The sequence below is a fragment of the Pseudopipra pipra genome, chromosome 3 (assembly GCF_036250125.1).
Source record: "Pseudopipra pipra isolate bDixPip1 chromosome 3, bDixPip1.hap1, whole genome shotgun sequence".
Lineage (NCBI taxonomy): Eukaryota > Metazoa > Chordata > Aves > Passeriformes > Pipridae > Pseudopipra > Pseudopipra pipra.
The window spans coordinates 93,117,970-93,145,279 of NC_087551.1; the positions used below are offsets into that span (position 1 = coordinate 93,117,970).

Here is a 27,310-nt window from a genome sequence, read left to right on the forward strand (position 1 = left end):
TTCTGATCTCTAGTGAAAAAAGGAATCAACCTTGAAGACTGAGTTTTAATATCCACAACTATTTCATAAAAGAATCAAAGCTCATGAACAGTCTATCTTTGTTGATCTATTCATTGCTGTCTTTCTTTTTACTTTTTGTGGGCCTTTTTTTCTAAATTAAAGATGATGCAATATTTTCAATGCTTTCTCATACAGTAGCTCTTTGATACCTGAGATGTCTCACTCCTTTTTTTTTTTCCTCTATATGTCCTTTTTTTCCCCCCATGGTTTGATAGAATATGAAATCATAAGATGTTTTTCCTCACTGATATGGAAAGTAGCCATGCAGTAACGTTTAAAGTTTCTCCTTACTACAAGCCATCATTCATATCAAGATAGCATTATCAAAATAATATTTTCAGAAATTCAAGATATCAATCTGTTTTACCATTTTACTTAGATTAGGAATTGGTCATATGTTATAATTTGTGCTTAATGACATTAGCTATTTGTTATTAGCTAGTATCCTCTTTGTAGGTACAGCATGAAGTTCAAAATTTATTATGGATCTCTTGTTAGAACTGTGTTGAAGTAGAACTTTGATTCTAGAAATTTCTAGAAATTTCACCAGTCAATGGTTTGAGTTCAAACATAAGCCATGAAAGAAATATGAAGTATTAGCAGTGTTACTGAGAAAATGATATTAAAGAAGTGTGGACAAAAATCAGACTGCTTTTTGATAATCCAGACAGGTGGAAGGAGACATATATAAGGTTACTTTAATTTTATCCTTGCTACTTATTTTCTCCTTGCTTTCCTTGAAAGCTGTGTACTCTGTTATAAAATGACTACTAAAAAAGCCCAATTACAGAAATTACTTCAAAATCAAGTATTTTAAACAACTTTTGCATTCCTAAATCCTAAGCATTTAAAGTATTTATAGGTTTTTCTATGGTTTCATGTCTTTATTTGAAATTCTCTCTGACAAAAATGTGCATGTAAGAGTTTTAAATGACATCTGACCTCTTCTCTGACTACTAGTCATGTGATGAAAAATGCTTTTGAAAATATTTAACTGTAAATACAGGAAGATGACTAAACTCTTAAACTTTTGTCTTCTAAAAAATTCCCATCGCTGCCAAAGCTGGTGAAGCTCCTCTGATGGTTAAAATAGTGGGAGCACTAAGGCAGAAAATCTTCCAAGTGCCACAAGCATTCTTACCACTGTACCTTCTATCTACCACTGCAAATCTCTGTTCCTTCCCTTAGAAAATGAGTGGCCACACATTCCTTATCACATTTGCCCTTCCTCTCACAGAACTTAACATTGGGAAACTTCACATAAACACATAACAAGGACAAAGAACAAATTTGTTCAGCAAGGCAGCAAGCAGGCTTACTGTACTACCTCCCTTTCCAACATTTTAAAGAATGCAACTATCTTCTCTCTTTCCTTTCCCATGTAGCTTGAGAATTACATCCAAGACAGTATGAAGAAAGAAATGGTAGAGATCCAGCAAACTGCAGTGCAGAACCAGACTGCAGTAATGATTGAAATAGGCACAAACTTACTAAATCAAACAGCTGAACAGACCCGCAAATTAACAGATGTTGAAGCACAAGTAAGTAATGAATTTCAACCTAAAAATGCTTCTGCTTCCCAAATACTACAACTATACATTTAACACCATTTATTGTTACACTATTTAGTTCAACAATTACAAGTCAATCATTATCACCAAGAGCTCCACCCAGCCTAAGGATACATTAGTATTTGATAATACCTAGTTCCATCTCAAGCCCAGTGTTGTCACCTGAGTGATTTCCTTTACAGCAGGATTTGAAGTAAGTCCAGCAAGATAACTGTTACATTAATCTTTAAACAGAATGTACTTAAAACTACTATACTATATCTAAGCATCAGTTGGGTCCTAGTGTGTTTTCATACAACCTTCATTGTATATCTCTGTTGATTATTCACCACTTTAGGTAAAAGAAAGTTCCTTCAAACTGCCTTTGCTCCATCTACCAGGTTCATTGCTTCTTAAAATTGAAACTTTTCTATTTTTTTTTAACTTGTCAAGAAAAATGTGTCTTTTTAATGAATGCTTTCACAGATACTCTAAGCAGTTCCAGCACAATGCACTGTATTATGGATAACAGAGGGATACATAAACAAATCTGAGATAAATCAAGAAAAAAGAAATTAGAAGGCTTCTAGAAAAGCATATTCACACAGAAGTAAACCTCCCTGCTGTACATATTACTTGCTAACTTACTTTTAAAAAAAGGGTTTATCTTTAATTATGGTTTAATTGAAAAACATTAACATTCTGTTAAACAGAATGCAGATATTAATAGGAGGACAAGTCCAATCAATGTAGAATGGCATGCATTTGTATTTTTGCAGACATGGTGGGAAAATTCAGACATGTAACTGCCAAAACACATAATGAATATAGCATGCAGCACATAACATTTTATATAATATAAATAGCATACAAAATCTAAAATCCATGTTAGACATTTTACTATCTGTAGAATTCATCCAGTGAATAAAATTCCAGTTTTTAACAAGTCTTTGTGAATTCTTTGATAAACTGATAGTTCATAGCTCATAGAGGTACTGAATTTAACTTTCTGATTGCATTATTCAGGAGCCTAATGTTTTGCACATGTTGAGAGAATGTATTTATTCATTCACTGTAATGTCTTTATGGAAATTACTCAATTATTTTCTGCTTAGAGGAAGAAAATCCTGACTGTAACTTTCCTTCTCTGCTTGAAATTACTGGTGACTGGGTTTAAGGCTTAATTAGCAACATAAGGAAATTAACCAAACAATTGCTCTCTCAAGGACACTTACTTCTGGCAATAGTTTTCAATTACACTTAAGTGTGAAATCATGTCCTGAATGACTGTTTAACATGAAGGACATGAGTAATCAATTCTTCCTGTCAAGGAAAGCCAAATTCTGTTGAATTAAAAAAAGCTGTTCTAAAACAATGAGAAAATATTTCTAGAAAACATGCCTCAAAGTAATGCAATCCCATACAGACCAAACACTATCTTCCATGTTTCCTAGTATCTGTATCTCTTGATTTAAAGATGCAAGTAAAGTGTAAACAATACATTTAGAAAAGGTAACATTAAAATGGAAAGAATGAATTGACAAAAGTGTGGTTCACAGGAAAAACATTTGAAAATATAATTTGGGATTGGGAAAAATAGCTAGGAGGGAACTATCAAGTGATTTTAGGACTAGGCCAAGATTTCAGCGAGAGAGTACGTACTTTCTACACCAGACTGAGATAACAACTCAACTCATTCTTTGAGCAACAACCATAACAGTTCCAGTAATGAAGTAAGAATTATCATAACAGAGGGGAAAGTATAACAGCAAAGCTAAAGTACACAGTAACTCTCATCCATTAATCAGAAATGTAGCAGACTACTGAAATATTCCCACTCATATATGGTAGCGTAATAATAAAATTAGTGCAACTATGTGTATTCTTCTTCATTCTGATTCCATGAACATTTGTGCCCACATTAAGTGTTGAAAAATATATATTTTTTAATCATAAGCTTAAGAAGATATTTGCATGATTTCAGAACATAACAAAATTAAAATTTATATAAGAGAAGTATCTTAATTGTCAATTTTTTTTGTAAATTTTATTTAGGTATTAAACCAGACAACCAGACTTGAACTTCAGCTTTTGGAGCACTCTCTTTCAACAAACAAACTTGAAAGACAGATTTCAGATCAGACCAATGAGATAACAAAATTACAAGAAAAAAACAGGTAAGTTTGCCTATCAGCCCAATGAAATGCTATTCCCTGAAGTGCCCTTCTAATAGTTTTAGAAACAAATATACTGAAGTAGGAAAATAAGCCCTGGTACACAAGCTCCCCACACCCAGCTATGCTCATTACAAAGGTCATATATTATTTAAAGCCTAGCAGATCATGCAGGTTTCTTCTCATATTCTCTTTATATATCATTTTTCACTATTTAAAGTTCTCCCTTATTTAAGGAACTTAAGGCTAAAACTGCAGGACTTCTCAGTACGTCAGTTGTAGCCAATTTATATTCTTCTTTAGACTGATCAAGATGAAGTTATCAGTAACCTGATTCAAACTAATTGAGTGCAACCACATCTCCAAAATTTTATTTCCATGTAGTACACAGCTATCCTAATGAACAACCAGGTCATGGCCGCAATTTTTTTCTAACATGAGAAATATAAAACACTAATCACATTCAATGTTCCTTACTAGTCAATGTTTGAAATTCAGACCAATATCCAACTGTTATTCTTATCCTTTTCTGTACTCAGCTGTGGTCCAAAGGCTCATACCTTTTTTCAGCTGGTTTTGTTTCCATATCACCAGGGTCTTATTTTACTTTTGGCAATAAATAGTTTACAGAGAAATTTAAAAGCAGCAATAACAGTAAGTTGTCTCCTTCAAAACCATGTTTTTTGATGAGAACCATATGTGCAAAGTGCTTTTTATTTTGAAAGAATTAGCTTAAAAAACCCATGAGACATGTTTTGACATTTTTGTTCCCTACTCTACTACACTTACATATGCTCCCTAAAGGTTTATCTACCAGCTTAAGAAGAGCAAGCATCCTTATCAAATGGAAAGTGAAGGAAATACTGAATTTTAAAGGTCACTTTTCTTTGGTGTTGAACTCAGCAGATCTTAGACTACTCTTGCAACATCCATGTAAACACAAAAGCATTGTTTCTCACCTAACAAAAGGCAATGTGACTTTGAGCTATATCTGCTTGAAACATAAGATTCAGGATTTTTTTTTCAATAATAGCAATGGATTTTAGGTGAACTTCTGTCTTCTGGCCATGCACCTTTTAACATCAGCTTTCTCAGTGTCTGCATCAGAACAATTAGCAGTGAAATAATGTTCCATCCAGAGACCTAATCATACCAGCTCCAGAACTGGAGATGGCTAACACATCTTCAAGTAACTATTTGCACATTTCCCTGTCTTAATGCCATAACATTTATTCATATTAAGTATATATTTTAATTATAGGATGTTTGAAAAGTTCACAGTTTCATCTGTTTGAAGATGAGAATAAGTTTCATCTTTTAATAGGGTAAATCCATGAAATCTTAGTCACTATATCTTTACTTTAATAATGCTGAATTATCAAACACCCAAAAAGCCTGCAAAACAGACTATAGCAGACAATGTTTTTTATTAATGCACCTATATAATAAATTAAAGCATATGTATGAAACTGAACTTTCATTTAGTCATCTACTGCAGATATGGCATCAGAGAATGAAATTGAGTACTTATGAAGAAACAAACTTCTACAACAGGCTTGACATCAGTTCAAAATTGTTTCTGGGGAGCCTAATTGTAATCTTTTATTTAGCTTTCTAGAAAAAAGAGTTCTTGAGATGGAAGACAAGCACACACTTCAGCTGAAGTCAATAAAAGATGAAAAAGATCAGCTTCAAGTCCTAGTATCCAGACAGAATTCTATTATAGAAGAACTAGAAAAACAGTTAGTTACAGCTACAGTAAACAACTCAGTTCTGCAAAAACAACAACATGATCTGATGGAGACCGTTCATAACTTGCTTACTATGATATCTACACCAAACTGTAAGTAAAAGCAGATATGCTTATATGATTTCTGTGCTATTTTCTAATTTAGGTACATTATTACCTATAAAGTCTTACACCTAGTTCTGTCACACCTGCTTCTCAAAAAGTCTGTATTTTTTTGCCTGAGTTGATTAACCTACTTCTTAGGGGAGTAGGGGAAACAAAAACATCATTTATGTGGTTCCTTTTCAACATTTTGTTCATCTTCTGTGGTTTACATTGGTTTGCCTGCCCACTTCTCCAGTGGTTCAACAAAATAGAGAGATGCCAAGTGTCATTCATCTCACATAGCATTCATTTGCGTGGCAATATACCAATTGACCAATCTAGGTTAGACTGCATGATGTAGGCCTGCAACATTTCTTCCTGGCTCACACAGGTTGTTTCTGCCACCTCTCATTGCTTTATGCACATAGAGTTCATCAAAGAAAGGACAAATTATAGTGGCTGCTAAAGGCAAAGGAATCAGCACAGGCATAGTTTTTACCCCCAACAACAGAAAGCAGCAGCCCAGGCCAACAGGTACTCCCAAAAGTCCTCCACTGAAGTTTCCTTGGTCATCCTAAAAATCCCTCAGCCTAGCAAATTTATAGGCAAGAATCTCACCCCTAATTGCCTGACAACCCTGCAACAAATCATAGACACAGAGCATAGTTTCCAAATTTGTGCAGGTTCACACGCTCCATAGAAAACCCCACACAAACCACAAAGTTATGGCTACACAAGATTTAAACATTCCTTGCCTTGAATTTTATGTCTGATATGGAACCTGGACAAATTAAGAAGGTATAGTTGTTCCATAGAAAAGACTGTAGAATCTGGCACATTTGCCCATAAAGTTCTCAGGGCTTAAAATATACACACATACAGAACCTCTAAAAAACGATTTAAAATTAAATACCAGAAAAAAATTTTAAAAGTTGTCATTACACCATAGAAGACAGTATAGGTAGTCTGTGTTACATTACTGCAAGTTAGATCACAGAAAAGGAAAAGAGTGTTCGGAAGTCCTTACTTTCAGTAGTATCCTAAATAATATGATGTTGTAGGTTTTTCTAAACAAAGTAAATCCCAAGTTTTTTTGTCTTGATAACTGACGCTATCCTCTTAAATGCCATTACCAAGGCTGTACATGTTCCTGCTGATGTTATCTGCTATGCTAGTGCACAAATAAGTAAACAAGTCAAAGTCATGTTGGCTACAGCACTGTTAAACCCAGAGTGGAAAAAATAATGAATGTTTGCCAAAAAGACAAAATTAGCAGGGAAAGCTTCTAAGACAGTATACAAACAATAGAGTGTGGAAAAGCAATTAAGACACTGAACGTGTTATTTTTATATGTAAGGCAAAACACTTAAACAGGTAAATAATGAATAAGCAAGCTAAAACCAACATAATAAGCAACTGTAATATAAGCATGTATTTATATGGCACCTAAACCTTTGTAGTAACTGACTGTGCTTTTTAGATTTAATTAAAAGGGAAAACACACGGAACCAACCCCAAAAGGTTCAAATATGAAATATCAGTCAGCAGGCAAAATGCCAGGAAATTCCAACCTCCACAGTTATAAAGTACTGAACGAAAAGATGAACCTTAGATTGTTCTGTAGAATAAGAAGGCTTAGACATATGAAAATGTATTTTTTGCATAAATCAATTCCAGAAGGGATGTCTCTTCAGCGGGTTAGGCTGAGCTGCCAAGCTTCAGTTTGGTACATATAAACTTGTTCCTGCTCGGCACAGGGGCAAAGAAAAATATCTAAAATCTTTGTAAGAGTAGTTCCACCAATCTGCTGTATTATAAAAGATTTCATAACTCTTACATTGGATTTTACAATATTAGAGTACTGCCCAAAAGTGATTCTTAATATAATCACTTGCTAGTTAAGTATTTATGTAGTAATAGTTAATGAGCACATAGGTTGTAATACACATAAGAGTCCAGCAAAGGCAATGAGTGGAAGCAGAAACTGTTTAACTGAATGTCATGCAATATCCTTTCTTATTCAACATAAGTATTGGCATTTTTCAATTTATCAAGCAACCAGACTCCTATCAGAATAATGTCTCTAAATTATACAAAGTAACAACATACATAATAAGTATCTTGATCTGTCATTTCTTTCAGGGCCAGGCATATCTTTTGGAGCTGCAAAGCTTTACCCTGATTAGATCATAAATTGCTTCTTAGTAACTTTTGTCTCTTCTTAATGCCTTCCATTTCAATTGTATTTTTAACAGCTAAAAACAACTTCATAGCTAAAGAGGAGCAAATCAGCTTCAAGGACTGTGCTGAAGCTTTCAAATCTGGACTGACAACAAGTGGAATCTACACTTTAACAGTTTCAAACACGGCACAAGAAAAGAAGGTAGGATAAAGAGCTACCTAGGCATACTGGATGTTAAAAGTTATTTGATCTGACAAATATGCTATTTTGAAGGCTAGTTAATAGTGAAGTTTACTACTTACCAAGGTCTTTTTATAAGCATTTCATCACTCCTAAGTCAGAATATCTAACAGGAAGAAAAAAGTCCTTCAGGTGAAATCCTGGCTCCTTTAAAATTAATGAGCATTTTGTTGTTTGCGTCAGCATGCCAGAATTTCTTTTTTTTTTTCTGAAAAATTAACGCAGCTAAAGCAATAATGTACTGACATTTCTTTATAAAGTCTGTAACTCCATCAGAGTTGCTCTTGCATGATCTGCAGACTCCTATCTCCTCTTAAATTCTTAGTTCTTTCACATGCCCAAGTCCCTTCACATGGCAAAAGGAGGTAAAATCAGGGACGCAGAAGAGTACTCATGGATGTATACTCATGACAGAGTTTTAAGGACATTTGTGTAACACTTGCATTAACAATTAGATCAGCACGACTGACACTGGGTAACAGAGAGGATTTTTCTGGAAATTATTGCTCTGATTTAAATAAAAGGTGAGTTTGCAGTGGTTTCACTAGATCAGTTTAAATTCCTCTGTGGATATTTTTTCCCCTTATGTTTAACTGAAATGAACTTCAGCATCAATTTCACTTAAAGCCATACACCATAGCTCTATAGAAGAGACCTTGAGCCAAAAATGGCATTCAGTAGATGAAACACTGGATGCCTGACAGATGCTCCATCTACTAAAATAAATAAAATGATAAAACTTCAGATAGTATAGGTCAGCTGAAACGGTCAAAAGAATGTGAAAGGGAGAAAAGTCACGCGTGGATTGTGAGGATAGAGAACCAAAACCTGTAGTGAGCATTGGGAGGAATGGGGCTCAAAAGATGAATGTTTGCTTTTAACTATTCAGACACAGATGAACAGGCTAAAGGACATTCGAATATGAAAAAAAATGCTTAATATATTTCTTAGACAAACACTAAATAATTTTCTGATGTTTTTATTTTCTAATTTCTACTGTAGACATTTCCTTACACACACAAAAAAAATATTTTATGGAATTCCAAAGTCTTTACTTTATTACATCAGAAAAACTAACAGAAAATTTAAAAAACCAGAGAAAAATGAGTCATATGTGGAAAAGCAATTGGTAAAACCCAGACAGAGAAAGCATTTTTTCCCCAAGCTTGGATAGCAAAGGTTTAGAAATGAAATTCACTAGTGATTAGTCTTTGAAGTGCCAGAACTTCGTTTAGCCCAAGCCAGACTGCGATCTTTACATTTACAAAGCTCTCAGCTAAAGGAAATAAGAAATTTGTTTGGGTAAGACCTATAAAATACAATAGATAAAACCTGTAATTTTTTGCAGATATAATCTAGAGAAACTATTCACAGTCTGCTTCTCTTGGGGAAAAAAAAAGTTAGTTTTCTTGTCAAATATTCTAGTCTAAATACATCTGTTTCACAAGAAAATTAGTTACATAAGATGTCATAAAGTAAAGATGAATGGTATTTAAATAGCACAGATATCTACAATCACAATTTTAATAGCTAAAGGAGACGCAAGCTACTACATCTCTGAAGTAATAGATTGCAGCAGTCTTTGTTAGACATTTCAGGAAGGTTTACATTCCTTGGATCTCTTACTATTACTTGTCTCAAGTGTTTTTCTTTGGTGTTAATTTTACTGTCATATATAATATACAGAGCATGCATGTTTTCTAAAATCAGATGCAAGTGCAGGACATATTACAGAATGAAAATTTCTGCCATAAACTTTACACTGCATTTTCAAAAGTAAAATCACAAATTTCATAGACTACAAAATATTAAATGCTTTGAACATGGAGGCTTAAAAAACTTAACATAAATACCCATTTTGGTAACTGACTAGGCTAAAAAGTAGTTAAAATGTACTAATTTAATTAAATTAGTATTAAATCAGTAATTTAATAATATTAAAGAATTTAAATTGTATTCTGTCCACTTCGGATAAAAAAAGACAGGGAAGGTTTTACTTACCATATGACATTGAAAATAAGAGCCTAAAAAGTTTTAATCTGATGTTGATTTTTATACAAATATAGAGGAGTTGTCAAGGGAAGTGAAGGTTTAGGGATAATCAACATGTTACACCATTTTCAACTGTTTATGATGTGGATGGCTACTCAGACCAGGAAACAGAGTGACCTTTTTTATTTGCCAAAAGTGCTGCACTGCTGTTTATGTTTTCATCTTTTCCTCTTGTAACACCTTCTGACCTCTCAATGGGCTTATAAACAACTCCTGTGTAATCTGTAACTGATCCCACTTTACTAATTTGTCTCCCATCATAATCCAAAACTAAGGAACTGCATATGAGAGTTGAGAGGAAAACAATTATTTAATTCCATTAATATTTTCAAGCTTTCCTGTTCTGCACCAGGACAAAAGCTAAGTCCTTTTAAAAACACCGAGGAAAAACAGCAAAAGACTGCTGACACAAGGAAAAATGGCAGAGGCAAACCCAAGAAAAGTGAATAGTTTCATGTTTACAGCAACTGCATGAACCAATTAACCTCCTGGTTTTAGCCAGGCAGAGTACATAAAACTGTTACCAGTGTATTACTCCAAAGCTTAAAATAGTGACTGAAACAGTGGCTAAGCCTTTCCCATTTCCACCCATGTTTAGCTGAATTTTTGTCCCAGAACTGACACACATTCAGAGCCAAGGCCTTTTAACCAAAACTTTCTCGCAGGAAGTGATTTCGGCAAGGTTGAATTCACCAACAAAATGGTTTATCATAACCTTCCAAAAAACTAGCTAGTAATTTCACAAGGAGCTTATGACATGGACTTTATGTCTAAAACACACATACACATTGTTTCCAATGCCAAGCATTAAGAAAGATCATATGCGTAGCTTCACCAATACAGTAAGAATAAGTAAGATGATTTTGTTTTTTTTTCTGTGAATCTTAGAAGTGTCACCATCTGTCTTTTCACTGGTACCTGGTATAAGGGTAAATTAAATTATAAACAGTGTGTGTAGTTATTTTTTTCAGAACAAGGAAACTCGGACTGCAGCTCTTATCTAGTCACATCTCTAGGAGATAGAGAAAGCAGAGTACAAAATCATTGAACTGCACCTGCTTTAGCATAAAAACTGTAGTGGATCTTCATCCTGATAACTCAGCCTGAGCCTTACCATTCATAAAGTACGTCTGAAAACACATCCCAAATACCCTCTCACAGTGCTACAGCTGCTAGAATTGTAAGCACTGAAGCAGTTCACAAGATACTTCAAATATTCCCCATTCCAATTTGTTGTAACTTGAGAGGCTAATCTCTTTATTCTTTTTGGCATCTGTTTGAAGACTCCTGTTGCCTGTCTAATCTTGGTATCTATTTTTACTAGTTTTATCAAATGTTACATGTCTTCCTTTTGAATATAAAACCTAGGCTAGGTTGAAAGGTCAGAAGAGTTCTGTTCTAGTAATAAGTGATAAAAGAAAGCCTTAGAGATGACTGACATGAATTTTTTTTGGTGTGGAAATATTATACTCACAAATTTACATAAACTTCTTAAAATCGCTACTGGTAAAAAAAAAATCTATATGAGATTTTTATGGACATCTCTTCTCCAATTTCTTATTATGTGTTTCAGTTCCTAGTTAGTTGCTTTTCCCTTTGGGAACAAATTTGCAGTACCCCAGCATTTATCCCAACAAACCTACAGTGCCTATAACAGCTAGTTGTCTTACCATTTGCTTACTTTCCTGCCTGTTACAGGAATGTTTTATGTAGAACATCCACAGTCATTCACTATTCAAGAATATTTTAATCTCATTAGAACAAAATAAACTGCTATTTAAAGGCATTTATTTCTTCAAAGTAATAATTCCAACTGAATCAAAATTTAGATGATAGGCATCAAGGAAATAGAATGTAACATGCAAAACTCCCATCAATTAACGTCTACAGTAGCAATATCAACTGGACTTGCAGCTCAAGTAAATTAATACATGGGCTCCTACTGTACGTACTTAAAAACTCCATGTTTCAAAGAAGGGTGAAACAGTTCTGTTCTCCATCTGACTGCTTATATTGTTCTTTCAAGTGGGGCGAAGCTTCAGAATCAACAACTTTCTCTACAACTAATGATATTTTACCACTGTTAAATCAGCTTTTTAACTTGTAGCAATGCTTAACAAAAGTATCTGCATCTGCTTTAGCCCATTCTTAGTATCCTTCCTCATAGCCCTCTGTGGAAATTAGTTTTCACACATACATGTAGATTACACTTCATGAGTTAGCTTTCTGAAACAGACTGATCTCTTACATCTTCTGCCTTTCCTTTACAAGATAATTTTTATTTTACTAAATTTAATTTATATACTGTTACCAATTTTTTACTGGTCATTAAATAAAGATGTTAGTAAAAACAAAGAAAAACCAGGCTTTGAGATGTAAGGAATTACACACATCAGTATAAATTAAAGTTGCTGCTTTCAATTAAATTCCATTCACATGATATACTTTAAGAAGTAATCTCTAATCCAACTCTTTTCCTTATGTATTTTATCTTTCCTAAAAATCTCAAATTGAATGTCTTATGATTCTCTGATGTTGAACAAAGAGTCTAGATACAAGCTTAAAATAAAGTATCTGCTTTGGATTTCTAATGTGCTACAGCCTATTGAAACACTAATATATTTGATATTTCCAGCTGTAAGGGCTTTCTTTCCCTTCAGAAGTCTGATGCCTTTGAACAGTATATATGACACTGCTTGAACTGTAAATACCGTGTTTGAATTATATAAATATATACATGTGTGTGCGTATCACATACGTACAATCCACATACCCTAAAAGGACCAACTACATTGAAAATTTAGTAAGGAGTACACCTTACTTTCTAAAATGACACATATAAAACTGCCATAGGACAGAAGGAAATTCTGGCTTCTCTGAAGTCATACTTTTTCAATGAATTTCTGGGATGTTTAACAGTTCAAAGAGCTCAAATCTGCTAACTGCTAGCACTGATAAGCCAGTGACCCAAAGAAGAGGATGAAAAAGCCATACAGTGTCATTCAGTCATGATTTGGGACATCTATAGGCACATTGTGACGAGCAGCAGTAATAAATTAGGTAATAAGTAAGACCACTGAGAGAATTTTTAAACAAGGAAGGAAACATCCAAATTCATACTGAGATGCTTGGCTAGGTTATTTATTTATTTATTTATTTATTTATTTATTTAATTAGTCTCTACAGATGAAATATCCTATCAAAGTGTAAGAAGCCAAATCTTAGCTCCACATCTGTAAATGGGAAGATGCAACTTCACTTAATAGGTGAAAGATCTAGAATACAGATTAGAAGTTAATGTAGTTTAATACAATAGAATATAAAAACTTTTCAAAGATGTGAAATAATTCTGAAGAAGACTCAGAACTTTAGTATCTTGGCAGGAAGTGGTAAAAAAAAATTAAATTTACAAATGAGAGAGCATTAACTGTGAACTCTTCAGACAGGAATACTTCTATAAGCAATTTAATATTTTCCTTAAAGATAGTATTGGTACTAACATGCAATTTAAACAGATCCTGACTTCACTTTGCCTTTCATTGTACTGAGTTACACCAGCTTAGCTCCACTAACTTCACACATCTAGATATAAGTTCTGTTAGTTTCAGAAAAGCAGAATTAGATGCAACAATTTCAAATCCTTTCTTAAGAAAAAATGTACTAGATATTCACATATTTACAAAATTTTCTTGTTAATTTGTCCCCTATTTCTCCCAAAGATCACTCCAAAATTCCTGTTAATTGTCAAAAGACTTTTTTTCCATCAGCATCTCCCCAGTACACTGGCACCTTCAGAAATACCTTTCATCTCTGACACTGTAGTGATTTAATCTAGAAGGAGATTGACTGAGCAAGACACCTATAAACTTGAATTTTATGTCCCAGAGATGCATTTATTGGGAATTCTAAAACTGAGTTCAGTGAACTGCCTATTACATGTCAGTCTTTTCAAAGTTTTAGCAATGACTTGGTAAAATCAAAGGTGATTTAGGAATATTTGGAAACATCTTATAGTTGTTACCTTTTTGTTCAAGAATATAAGATATCCATTGCAGTCTGTATAACATGGCTTCAAGATTTAAGTTTGAGATAATAACTGTTCTACACTTACATTTAACTTTGGGGTCAGACCATTTGCAAAGGCACTGAACAATGACTGTGGAAATAAAAATATATTTCAGTTTGCTCACTGCCTGAACTTGACAGTATACTCTGAAAAGCCATGGGAAACTTGAACGGATCTCTCACAAAAAAAAATGGAGAAGTGAAAACATCTTTTAGAAAAAATATATCGCAAGGAAACTCATAAAAATACCAGTGCAAGAGGGAAGCATAGAATAAGAAATTACATTCCTTTTTTTTTTCTTCCTTTAACAGCAGCTACCAGCTATTTTTAAGGTGTCATTTGTATTCTGTTAAGTGTGATACAGAGGAATATACAGAGGAATCACATTTATTTGTGGACAACCACAACTGATTTGTATGTCAGCTATGAAAAACCTGCATTTTTAACACATATTTTGCACAACTTGCCTTTCTGTTTTTGTTTTGCTATGACTTATGCTGTTACATACTGACTCTGACAGGCCTACTGTGACATGGAAACTGGTGGAGGAGGTTGGACAGTTATTCAGAGACGTGAAGATGGCAGTGTGGACTTTCACCGGACATGGAAAGAGTACAAGATGGTAAGCAATGTTTTCTGAAGCCTTAAATATTAGTTATTATTATCTGAAATCTAATACACTAAAGTTACATTAATAGCATCCTTAGAATGTAAACAACTTTAAAAAGTTGTCTATGTCCTTAGATGCTCATTTAGAAAATGTCAGAGTCCAATAAGTTGTTTGTCTAAGCAGACTTGCAAGTGTGATGTTTGTTTTTAAAGAGAAACCTTACTTTTCTTTAATCAACTGTTCCATCATATGTCTACATTTTTTGAGTTATTTATATTTGTGTTTCTAGTGGCAACAGTCGAAACTGCTCCAAATCTATGAAGTAATACTGATTCACTGTTTCAGATTCCTGAGCTTGTCTTTGCTGAAATTAACTTTTTGAAATATTACAGACCAATAACCCTCATAGACACAGTAAAATTCTCAGTTGACAGACTTGAAAACTACTAAACTTAAAAACAGATAAAGTGACAATTTCAAACGCAAAAAAAAACCCCAACCCAACAAAACAAACCTTTAATATAACATATAGTTTAAAATATATACCTTGAATTACAGGGATTTGGTGATCCTGCTGGGGAATACTGGCTGGGAAATGAGTTTGTTTCTCAACTGACTAATCAGAAGCGTTATGTTCTTAAAATACACCTGAAAGACTGGGAAGGAAATGAGGCGTATTCATTGTATGACCACTTCTCTCTAGCAAGTGAAGAACTAAAATACAGGTAAGCAGAAAAATCAGACTTGAATAAAACAAAGCTCTGATAGTAATAATTCTAAACTGAGTAGATGCATGAACTTATTTTGTACAAATCTTGACTATTTTCCATTTCACTCAGAAAATAATGTTTGCTCCATTTTTTACCTATTGCCTAAAAAAATTATTTCTTTTTCCAAAGGAGAAAATGTGTATTTTACTAGTACACACCAGATTTTAATGGACCTATTAATTATGCTCCCATCATCCTGTAAAATGTAAAGCTTCATAATTTCTTCTTACATCTCAGAATAAGAAATAATATAAATTTTAAAGAAATACTTTTTATATAAATACTATCATAGTATTATACATTTTGAAATAATATCATCCACAGCTAAAATATATGGGCAGTTCATAGTTCATTCTCCCAGCTCTCTGTAAATGCAGTAGATACTGTTTGACTTGTTCGAGAAGAAGCTAGAGACTCCACAGTATAACAGAAGCTTTCCTACTACATGGTCCATGAAATGTTTCTCTTTAATAATCGTACAGAATCATGGAGCTTTAGGTGACTGGACAGAAAAATTACCTACATTTAGGTGAATTTCTCCAAGATTTCTAGCAGCTATTTGTTGTAAATAAAGTCAGTCTGACACCTGAGAGAACTGATGCTGTTATTTCAACTCAAGTCTTATATGCAAGCAAAGCAATTCCAAACCATCAGCATCTGCCCCCCACAAAACACTAGATCTTAATGCCTTGGTAGTATACAGTTGTCTCAGCTCCAAAGTAAATATTTTTTCATCTGGAAGCAGTCAGAATCTACAGCAGAGATTTTTTTTTTAAGTAATGCTTTAAAATACTTAGAAAGGCAACCTTTGCAAATTGGGTCATTACCCTTGTCTATTTACAATATTAAAAAATAATTACTGAAAACTAAGATGGTAAAAGAAACTTTCTTATAATATGCAACCAAACATGGAATGCATCATAACATGGAGTGGTTTAAAGAATATATTTAACATTATGAAAAAGAAAAAAAACAAAGAAAGTGTTCAATTAAGAGTATTTTCGATGCCCCATCTGGAGGGCAGTGTTCTAGGCCAGGCTGGACAGGGCTTTGAGCAATCTGGTTTAGTGAAAGTGTCTCTGCCCGTGGCAGGTGGATTGGAACTAGGTGATCTTTAAAGTCCCTTCCAACCCAAACCATTCTATGAATTTGTGATCCATAACATAAAAAAAGATTAATACATTCCAAATGCTGGGAAGACTATGAGTTGGACCATAAAACTGAAATTTCTTTATAGAAAAACTGAGATCAGAATGGACTTTGAATCAAACTTTCTGACCTCAAAGCTAAGAAGTCAAACCAGGTTGCTCAGGGCTTTTCAGTTATGTCTTGATAACCTCCAGAAGTGGGGACTGCACAACCTGCTTGTCTGTCCTCGTGGCAAAAAAAGTTTTTCCTGATACCTAGTCAGAACCTCTCATTTCGATTTCCATCCACTGCCTCTCATCTTCTCTTATATTAAGATGTACTTAAAAAAAATTATTAATAACAGTAAATGAATAATACTGTGCTTACATTAGACTTCAAATTATATTTAAGGATCAAGCCTAGGTGCATACATTATACTTGGAAATTTTAATATAATTTATGTTATAAATTTGCTTACATAATTTTGAACTCACCTTAAGAAAAAAACAGAATAATTTTTTGGAAAGACATTTTTGAGAAATCTGTAATGAGCTGATCTTTTGAAAGCTAAATGAGTAAAAATTCATTAATTCAATATGTTTTCAAATAAGGAATATAAAATGTGTTAAAATAATCTGTTAAACTCCCAAAGACAACTTCTATCATAAGCAGAGAATTACATGCAAGATAAAGATTGACCCAGGGACAAGTCAATTCTCCTCAGAGATTCAGATCTCCTCCTTAAACAAATAGAATGCCTCTGAGAAGCATGAGGTATCCGATACAGAAATGCAACCACCAAAGAGATACTATGGGAGTAGAGGGTTCAAATCCTTCCAGTTCGGTGCTCTGTCTCTCCCCACTGCGACTGCATCAGCACCTGTGTAAGCACATCCCAACACAGCAGCAGCCTCACTGAAAGCTTACCTTGCCAGGGAATTGAAGAAAACTTAAATACCTGCGATGATTTCATGCTAATAAATCTATGAGGGATGTGAAAAGGAAGAATAATTAGGAAAGTGGAAAGGGAAACACTGAGCAACTTTTAAAATGCCAGTCACTAGCTTGTAATTAATACTCCAGATAATGCTATTATTTCTGATATATGCAGAGTTGTCATGATAAACTGCTATGCTGTGTTAATAGCAAAATGGGAACCAAAACTTTTGTTTTAAACTTCTAAACTTAATAAAAAAATATTTTTATTACCGCGGCACGAAAGTAGAACAGTGTATTTCAGTATTAAGAAATACATGATCTATATGAAAAATTCCAGGAGTTATTATATACTTGCTCTAATTTGCTTCTAATACGATGACATGAACATCATCTCTATAAATGTGGAGGCTGTTCATGAGAATATTGTGCTGACCATTTCTATTCACATGAAAACATTATGCTGAAAAACAGCTTACAACAGTACATTGGCCAGAAGAGAACTTAACTATTTGAACAGGATATTTATTGCAAAGTATTCCATCATTATTTTGCAGATCAGATACCATCAACTTCCACTTAATAATTGTTTTTCCATTTCTCACTTCTACAGGATTTACCTTAAAGGACTTACTGGGACAGCGGGCAAAATAAGCAGTATAAGCCAACCAGGAAATGATTTTAGCACAAAGGATGCAGACAATGACAAATGTATTTGCAAATGTTCACAAATGTTAACAGGAGGTAGGAATGTTTTTATGCTTTTCAGTCTTCCTATTTTTATTGGCAGTGAAATTGTCTACGAGATAAACAGTGATAATTTTGAATTAGTAAATTTTGACTACTAGTATGGTGACTCCAAATGAAGTATTTTATCATTTTACAATTGTTAGTTAAAGTAAAACAAGAGAAGTTAAAAGTGGAGGGAAAAAAGTCTCTAAAGCTGGGCTACAAGAAAGTCTGTAATTGTGGAACTAACCAGAAAGACAGCAGATTCTTCCTCCAAGGAATGAAATAACAGTCAGAGATCAAAACACAACTCCCTGAAAAAACCCTGTTTCAGAGATCCAGCTCGTCAGTGAAATGGCTCCTGATTCTTTAGGCATAAACTCTTTCCCTAACTACCCAGAGGAGAAAATCTCCAAAAGCTGCTGTGTACTGCACATGCTACAGAAGGCAACATGAATTCTAAATATATTTTGATATAATTATGAAGTGGTAAAGATACATCACCGATATGATATCTACATTTTTCTAATGATCGTTTACTAGTTATTTGAGTTCTAAGTGATATTTTTATCTTCAACCAAATTCTATAATTTTTTAATCTAGAATTCCACGTTCTGAAATGTAAACAAATTCTTTGTAAATTTGACTTCTCTTCCTGTTATCTCTTAAGCAACGGTTTGTTTTCCTCTAGTGAAAGTTGCAAGAAAAAAAGACAGCTTCAGTTTTTCCAAAAGGATAATTGGATTACTGCCCTGCAAAACAGAACACATATACTATCACCATCATAACAGAAGTATAAAAATAATATTAATAAAAATAAATTTTCCTTATGACCCACTAACAGGTCAGGACTATAAGGATACATAATGAGGGCTGTTTTTTTTTTCCTTTTCCTTCTTACCAAGTTTCAGAAGGTTTTGAACCGATCTGCACAGAGAACTGAATTAACCCTCTAGAAAGAATTGAGTTCAAATCTGTGAAGACCAGGAATTTACCAAAGAGTAAATAAAATCAAACACAACTTGATATCATTATAGTTTGTGTTCTGCCCTCAGACTGTCAACAATGTTTGATGTTGTTAAGCTTGATTGAACACCTTCCCTTTTCAATTTTAAAGTACAATGTATTACATAAGCTTCAAGAATAGGTAGTTGATACATAAAATATACTTCTTTCCTGACTTTGAGGCAAATATTTTATACTGACAGTTCCAAATCACAAGAATGACAAACTGGACTTGGATTTCTTTCTCATTTCTGGACAACAAAGTGACCTTATATACTATTTTGAAAATTACTTCTGCTGATGTTTGTCTTCTGTCTTGCAGGATGGTGGTTTGATGCTTGTGGTCCTTCTAACCTCAATGGAATGTATTATCCATTACGACAGAACAACAACAAGTTTAATGGGATCAAGTGGTACTACTGGAAGGGTTCGGGATACTCTCTCAAAGCTACAACTATGATGATACGACCAGCAGATTTCTAAATGTTTTTGAATTATGTGAATTGTATAGTCTTCAAAGACTTAATTTGCCAAGCATATAAACACACATCTGCAACTTGTCTCATTTTTCAAGCCCAGAAAACATGCACTAGTCCTCTGAAGGGGTCAGTTCAGTATAATTCCTGAATTGCAATAGCCTTGATCAGCTAACGCTCATATTATTTAACCAGACACAAAGTCTAAAGTATCAACCTGATATAACAGTGATTTGGCCAAATGACTGAATAAAAAGAACATCCAAGAAACTGGCAGACAAGGACTCTGTTTTACCAATCATTTATGCTATGTATGTGTTAGTAAGTAACTGGAACTGTGAAAAAAACCCTAAAATAGTTTTAGAAATACGCGTTTTGCCTCACCACTGTACTTTAAACATTAATATAAAACACTTAGCTAGATCTAGAACTATTTATCTTTATCTTTCTGTGTCATGTTTGCCCTTTATGTATATAAAAAAATATTTTCCTGTAATTAGCTCAATACTGTAGTCAGAGAATACATTCTTTCCCTCCATAATCTCCTAAACAATTCTTACATTTATTTGGGGATTTTTTCCAATAGCCTATATTATGTTATTTAACAGAGGAAAAATAGCATTTGAATAGTTTGCATTTATTCTTGGGGAAATACCATGTACAAAACCCACCATTTCTTTCAGTTTGTACTATTACAGTAACTATCTTTAAATTACAAAAATCTCTATAAATTACAATATAGTATGTATTTCTTTATATTTTTATGAAGATTGTACCTTTTTTGTTCCCTTGTCATTTACCTGTAAAATAATTGATCAGTATTCTACAAACTGAGACAACGGCATTAACACCAGATGTCCGGTTGTTTATGACAATCATTTATCACCTGGTGCTGTAGTATATCTATATGTTTTGTAAAAATAACTTATCTGAAAAACATATGCATGTTCTTTGATACAATTAAAATTATGCTTATGATACAAATTACTACATTTTAAAAACAGGAAACAAAAATCTGAAAGTAATCTAAAAGGTCACACTGTTGTTTTTTTTCAGTAAGGTTAGGAGTTCTCCCTAAAAATTCTCTGTAGGTAGGCCCTTAATGTATGCCACAATGTGAATAAATTACTTTACTAGGTGATCCTTGCTTTTTTTTCCTCCTTCTCATTTTGTTACTATATGCCTTAAAATTGCGTACTAAACACTCCAGTTCAGACTGAGAAGATATTTCTTCATAAATCACACAAAATAATTTTATGGAGATTTTTCCCAAAATTAAGTTTAGCTTTTACTTCTCATGCTTAGTCTTAGCCTTAATGTATTATTTTTGTAAAACTTTACTTTCAGCAGATGACTGAACTAGTTAAAATGCAAGAACATAGCCAAAAACAAGACAAAATCCTCAGGCAAAAAATTTCAGCAAGCTTAGTTACAAAAAGGGCAACAAGGCTCATTAAAGGTCTAGAAAACATGTCTTATGAGGAACAGCTGAGAGAGCTGGGATTGTTTAGTCTTGAGAAGAGGAGGCTCAGGGGGGACCTCATCACTCTCTACAACTACCTGAACAGAGGTTGTAGCCAGGTGGGGGTTGGCCTCTTCTGCTGCACCTGCAGCGAGGGGAATAGAGGAAATGGCCTTGAACTGAGACAGGGGAGACTCAGATTAGATGTCAGGAAAAAATTTTCACTGTTAGAGGGGCCAGGCATTGGAATAGGTTGCCCAGGGAGGTGGTGGAGTCATCATCCCTGGAGGTGTTTAAGAGGCATCTGGATCTGGCACCGGGTGATGTGGTTTCGGGGTTACAGTGGCAGTACTGGGTTGATGGTTGGACTGGATGATCTTGTAAGTCTCTGTCAACCTTGATGATTCTATGATTCTATCTTGAAAACAGTAAATGATTTTGAGAAAGATGGAAGAAAACTCTCCATTTTATACTGACAGTCATTAAAGCTGCTGTCAGAGAACCCCACCACTCACACCACCACCATTCTTCACTAAACGTGTCATCACTACTAAAGGATAGCGGATACATAAAAATATTTCTAATATTACTTCATGATCTGATTTTAGATAAATCTAAAGAATGTAAATTAACAGTCATTGTCTGAAGACTTGCAAAAATAGTGTACTTAAAATTACTGTTTAATATTTTATTGTTTTTCATAGCAAACTTGTAAGGATATATGAATCCCAAACTGAAACAAAATATGTCATAAAATTGCTTTCATGAATTCCTAAGAAATGTCTTAGAGAGCAAGTAATAAAGGAGGTAGCAAAGGAGCTGTGCATACCAAGTACACAACACACAAAGAGAGGCCTAAAGAGTTGGCATTTTTCAGGCTAGAGAGAGAAGGGGAAGGAGAGACCTTACTGCTGCCTAGAACTGCCTGATCGAGGACACAGAGAAGACAGAGCCAGACTCTTCTGGGAGGTGCGCTGCAGTGAGACAAGGGACAGGGACAAGATGCAGCAAATACAAGTCGGAATTGGAAAATGTAAATTTTCTTTTTAATTTATTCTCTCATTACCATGAGGGTGGACTGGACGAGTCCCTTGGAGCAGAGTGTTGAACTACACAACCTGCAGAGGTCCCTGCTAATCTAAAATATTTTATGATCCTGTGAAATCTAATAAAAATGCTGAGTATACATTCCTGCATTTCCTGCTTTGCTGCCTTTAATTAGACAACTAAAGAAAATGCTCCCAATATTTGTGATACTAAGCATATCCACCCCAATAATTTACAGCAAGGAAAAAAAAAGCCAACAAAACCAAACAAACCAACCCACAAAAAGCTTCTTAAAAACCATGATGGAATCTGGCACAGTATGAATGCTCAACTTGGCAGAGAAAAATAGTGTTAACTTCCAGTTGACATAAATTTTATTTATTTTGGAAAAAAACGTATGACAAAAATAATTCAATATTGCATGGCTAGTTTTGATTTGTTGAAAACAAGTCTTTCTAAAGCTTAAGACTTTTTCATGACTGTTCTGGGAAAGTGATCAAATATATTGATGTAGATATTGAATAGATCACCTGTTTAATGAGACTTTTTCATTTAGGGGGAAAATGGAGCAATTTATCAACACGAATGTGAAATTTTAGAGTGAATATGTTTTTAAATGACATTTTATCTAAAGAGGATTGCATGGCTTCAACTGCAAACACCAAAGTGAAGTGAGAGGAAACATTTCAGAAGGAATGAAATAACAGTAAACACTTGATTTATAACAAAAATAAAATTACTGTTTAATTGATTAGAACATATGAAGTACTGATACTCGCAGGTCTGCACAGGTACACAATGCCCCTGATATGCACACTTTTGCACTTGTTCCTGAATCAGTATTTGAGAATGATCATTACAGGCAGGAAAAATGCTTAATTTTTTCCTACTTAGCAGTTCTAGAAAACCACAGTAATTTTCCATTGCCCAAGAAATTTCTGGATCAAAAAAATTGAGTCCAGGACCTGCAAGTCTTTCCATTTGGCAATAGCATGCCTCTCCATTTTATATACAAGCACAGGTAAAAACAAAATTAAAGTACATTTATACTTCAGTAAGATCCTGGTTTATTCAGATGTTAATTGGTGGATCAATTTTTTGCATTTTCCACGCATACCAGAGTTTTTGCACACACTTCAAAAAGTAGTGGACAAAGGAGAAAATAACTCCTTACAGTATTTGCTTTAAAAAATATTTTTTTCTAGTAGGCTTTCTTGTTCCCAAAACCTGTTTAGAGGGCCAGTCATTTCCCAGATAAACAAAAGAAGGTTCAGAAGCTTAAAGGACCATTAAACTTACAGGAGCTGCAGGAAAGCTGGACGAAAGCTCATATGGTTCTTCTGAAATCCAATGGCCCAGTTCCAAAGACCACAGAACCTAGAATTAAATAGGTAGCAAGTAGAGCTCTTATAGTTTCTAAAAAAATAAACTCTTTGAATGTGTAATTAGAAGTGACAGTGCTGTTGCAACAGTTGTTTGATATTTCATTTATCCAAACCAAATGATTTGCTGAAAAATCACGCAATCAGAGAGGATACAAATTTTACAACTGAAACAAACCATTAAAATACCAGCCATATTTCTATGCATAGCTACATTAAAATTTAAAACCTTGTGAGGGTATTAGAAAAGTCAACTTATTTTCATCACAATACATAGAATTAGAACAAAGATTCCAAAAGGGAAGTTATACTATATCAGTTCTGTTCTCTTGGTTCAGTTAATCATTGAACTTCATGAGGTTTCTGTTAGCTCATTTCTCCAGCCTCTCAAGGTCCCTCTGAACAAGAATACCCATCTGGTGTACGAAACACTCCTTCACAGTTTTCTAACATCTGCAAACTTGCTGAGGTTGCACTCTTCCCCATCATCCAGATCATAAATGAAGATGTTAAACAATGGTGACAAGGATTACGTAACTATTGCATAGAATATACATTACATATGTAAATTAGCCTGCAAAGAAGAAAAACTCAATTTAATTCACTTTGGTCCCCTCCTCTGTCAATGTCACATTCTAGAGCACAAAAAAAGGCGCAGAACACTGACTCTCTAGAAAATACATAATCATTTGTGTTCAACTGAGCTCTGAAACAGTGGATCAATATGATCCTTGGAGACTAGCAATCCTAACACTTTGGACTACTTTCAGACTTTTGTTCCCATCAGCGCCATCACAAAACTGTTAGCAGAAAAAACCTACTTAAAATGGTTGTATTTTAATTTCTGAAAGACACTACTTTTATTTTTTTTTGGTAAAACTTTCCCAAAACTACTTCATCCAGCATATTTTTCCACACTGATTTTCTAAACCATTCTTCAAAACAATTTACCATAATTTGCAGTTGGTAGACTAAAATATTAAGAGCCCCCAGATAGTGTTTAGATACTATCCCTCAATTGGTAAAAGCATCATCTTAATGAGAAAATGAAAAAGAGTGAAATTTCTACATTGGCTCTGTCCTTGAGTCATATAAAGGACATTTTGCTACTAATTTGTAGATAGTCTAAATTTAGAAGCACATTCTGATGGAAGACAAGATTATTTTCCTCATTGGTTTTATCAGTGGTGAGCCATAAAGCTTCTTATATAGGTAAAAGACTGGTAAATTCTTTGCCAGTTTTGCCCACTCATTCCACTCAACAACTTTTCCCTTTAAAAGATATTTAAGCTTCACAACATCCTTCCAGCAGTTGCCATCTGGCACCTCTTAAATACAAGCCAAAGCAAGCAATGCTACCTACGAGTACCTACCCTGCTCTCCTAGAGCAACAAACAGTATTAAGGGAACAAGAAGCATACATATACCCCCAAAATGGGATATATGGAATTTACCAGAGAGTAAATCCCTGTTTTAGAATAATTCTAACTCTGTCACATTTACCCTAAATAGCTCTCTCACCATTTTAAATAGATGATGCCTGTTTCTTACTGTTAGGACAGCCAGGCACCATTAAACTGTCATTATTCACCCTAGAACAAGCTGAATTTCATCAGTGCGTGAAATTATTCCCATGCTTGTTTCACAATAACTGAAATACTCTGTATTTTTCTTTCTTTTGGAAGATGCCATACAAATCCATATATTATTAATTTTAATTATAAAACATTACCTCATAAAATTTAGGAACAAGTCTGTGAGCTATTCTACTTGGATAAAAACTGGCATTGTAGATATTGAGCATGGTAAAGTTATCCTCTACAATGTTAAAACTCATTGATGAAAAATTTTAAGCTGAACAGAGTGATTATAAACTAGCAACATAACTTTATAAAATGGCCTAATTGTATGTAGGAAAGTAAGTTTCTGTGAAGGACTTTTTTGCCCCAATCTATTGCTACATGAAGCAAAATTCCAAACTTGTTTTTGATAAAAAAATTATTTTATAAATTAAGTTCTAGAGTTTTCAGTAGAAAGCAGCTTATGTCTCACGACTTCCAGGGAAACCAGCAACTTTTAATGTGAACTGCTACAAAAGCTGGTGCTTTGTGTGATGTGACAAGTCATGTTTGACTTGTGAGGGGAGGTATCTAATTTTGCAGGTGACTAGAAGTGAACAGTGATTTGTTGCTGGTAATAAAAAGCAGCATATCTTCAAACTTATTGTTGAACTTGATCACAGAATTCCAAAGAATATTATGTTTTCTTTTAGAAGATGTACAACCACATATTTGAAAATGCAACGCATATACAAAAAAAGAAAGTAATTTCTACAGTCACTATATCATACCAAACATAAAAATAAGAGTTAAGCACATTAATAAATCAGTGACATTTAACAAATATTCAAAACTCAATAATGCATTTCTGTGTTCAGCTAAGTATAGTAACTTCTTAAAAACATACAGTCTGCAACTTAGGATTGTAAATTATAAATTTTAAAGTGGTAGCTGTGTGTATTTTGTACAATTACTTCTAGCAATTTAAAGTAAGAATATTGAAGTCTGTGAGTTTTATAGTTGTGTATATTTATTGAAAATAAAAAACTTGTTAATCCAAGCCATTTCTCTTTTAATTCCACTTCTCTTTTAACTGAACCAAGAAAATTTAACACAGAGACATGCTACATGAAAATAAATTCTTCATAAATAATCTTCAGCAGGAACAGATGTACCATGCTGTGTAATGTGTACATCATGTCCTTATAGTACCAAAATTATGTTTGTACCAAAAGTAGCTGGACAACAACTCACGTAGATTAAAACATAAACCCAAAAGATTAGTTATGATTAAGTAATCCCTTTTTTCTTTTCCAGGCCAATTCTACAGCAACAGATCTATCAATCCTTGTAGTATTTACAGAATTTTGTTTAGAAATGAATTCTGTTTGTCTTAACAAAAGATGGATTAATGCTTGTCTATCATGGTTCTGGAATTGAGTACAAAGGCATTGTATCTATGTTCCTAGATAAAAAGAAAATTAGATACTGAGTTCATGAACAGGTCCTGGAGCAAATAATTAGGTCACCATTCACTAAAACATTCAGTTGTCATGAAAACAAAGACAAGAGCTTTCCATTGCAAACTACTGAAAGTTTGTTTCTGCCTTTGACAAATTTTCAACTAGTATATATTCACAGCAACACTAGAAAAAATGCTTCAAATTCATATAGGACAAAACCAAGTTATGATTTGCAATATTATTCTTAGTTGAAATACTTCAGAATATAAACACTTTTCTATTGAGAAGAAAGGGCTATCTAGAAGTTTTCAAATGTGCAATTACAGAAGATTTAACTTGTAATGATAAAGCAGTACTGTATGGATCAAGTAAGAATGCTGGATATAGGAGTATCAGAAGCTAGGAAAATACAGCTGATAACATTCAGATATTGAGAATATACCAGATTCCAGTAGAATACAGTCTTCCTGATCATGGAGGACCCAAGTTAGGAGAAAACAGAGAAGGAAGAAGAGAGTGAGAAAAGTATATTTTTTCTGTGGACTTCTTACAACCTTAAAGAATGTTTTCCTTTGGCTTTGGACT

The 27,310-nt window shown here is 33.9% G+C and overlaps 2 protein-coding genes across 3 annotated transcripts in view; one reads left to right on the forward strand and one right to left on the reverse strand.

The window, feature by feature from the left end:
- The window catches only part of ANGPT2 (angiopoietin 2), a 40,893-nt gene extending 19,940 nt beyond the window's left edge, over positions 1–20,953 (forward strand). The window contains exons 2-9 of one of the 2 annotated variants that reach the window (XM_064650354.1): positions 1,446–1,601; positions 3,666–3,787; positions 5,395–5,627; positions 7,874–8,001; positions 14,679–14,780; positions 15,327–15,493; positions 18,216–18,346; positions 19,659–20,953. In XM_064650354.1, coding sequence (XP_064506424.1) covers positions 1,446–1,601; positions 3,666–3,787; positions 5,395–5,627; positions 7,874–8,001; positions 14,679–14,780; positions 15,327–15,493; positions 18,216–18,346; positions 19,659–19,819 — 1,200 coding nt within the window. In that variant the 3' untranslated portion in view covers positions 19,820–20,953. The remainder of the gene's footprint in view (positions 1–1,445; positions 1,602–3,665; positions 3,788–5,394; positions 5,628–7,873; positions 8,002–14,678; positions 14,781–15,326; positions 15,494–18,215; positions 18,347–19,658) is intronic. The other variant, XM_064650355.1, reaches the window with a different exon arrangement.
- Positions 1–27,310, reverse strand: part of LOC135410693 (microcephalin-like) — a 99,296-nt gene that overhangs the window by 67,268 nt on the left and 4,718 nt on the right. Inside the window, exon 3 of the mRNA XM_064647401.1 lies at positions 23,621–23,698. Within this exon, the coding sequence (XP_064503471.1) occupies positions 23,621–23,698 (78 nt within the window). The remainder of the gene's footprint in view (positions 1–23,620; positions 23,699–27,310) is intronic.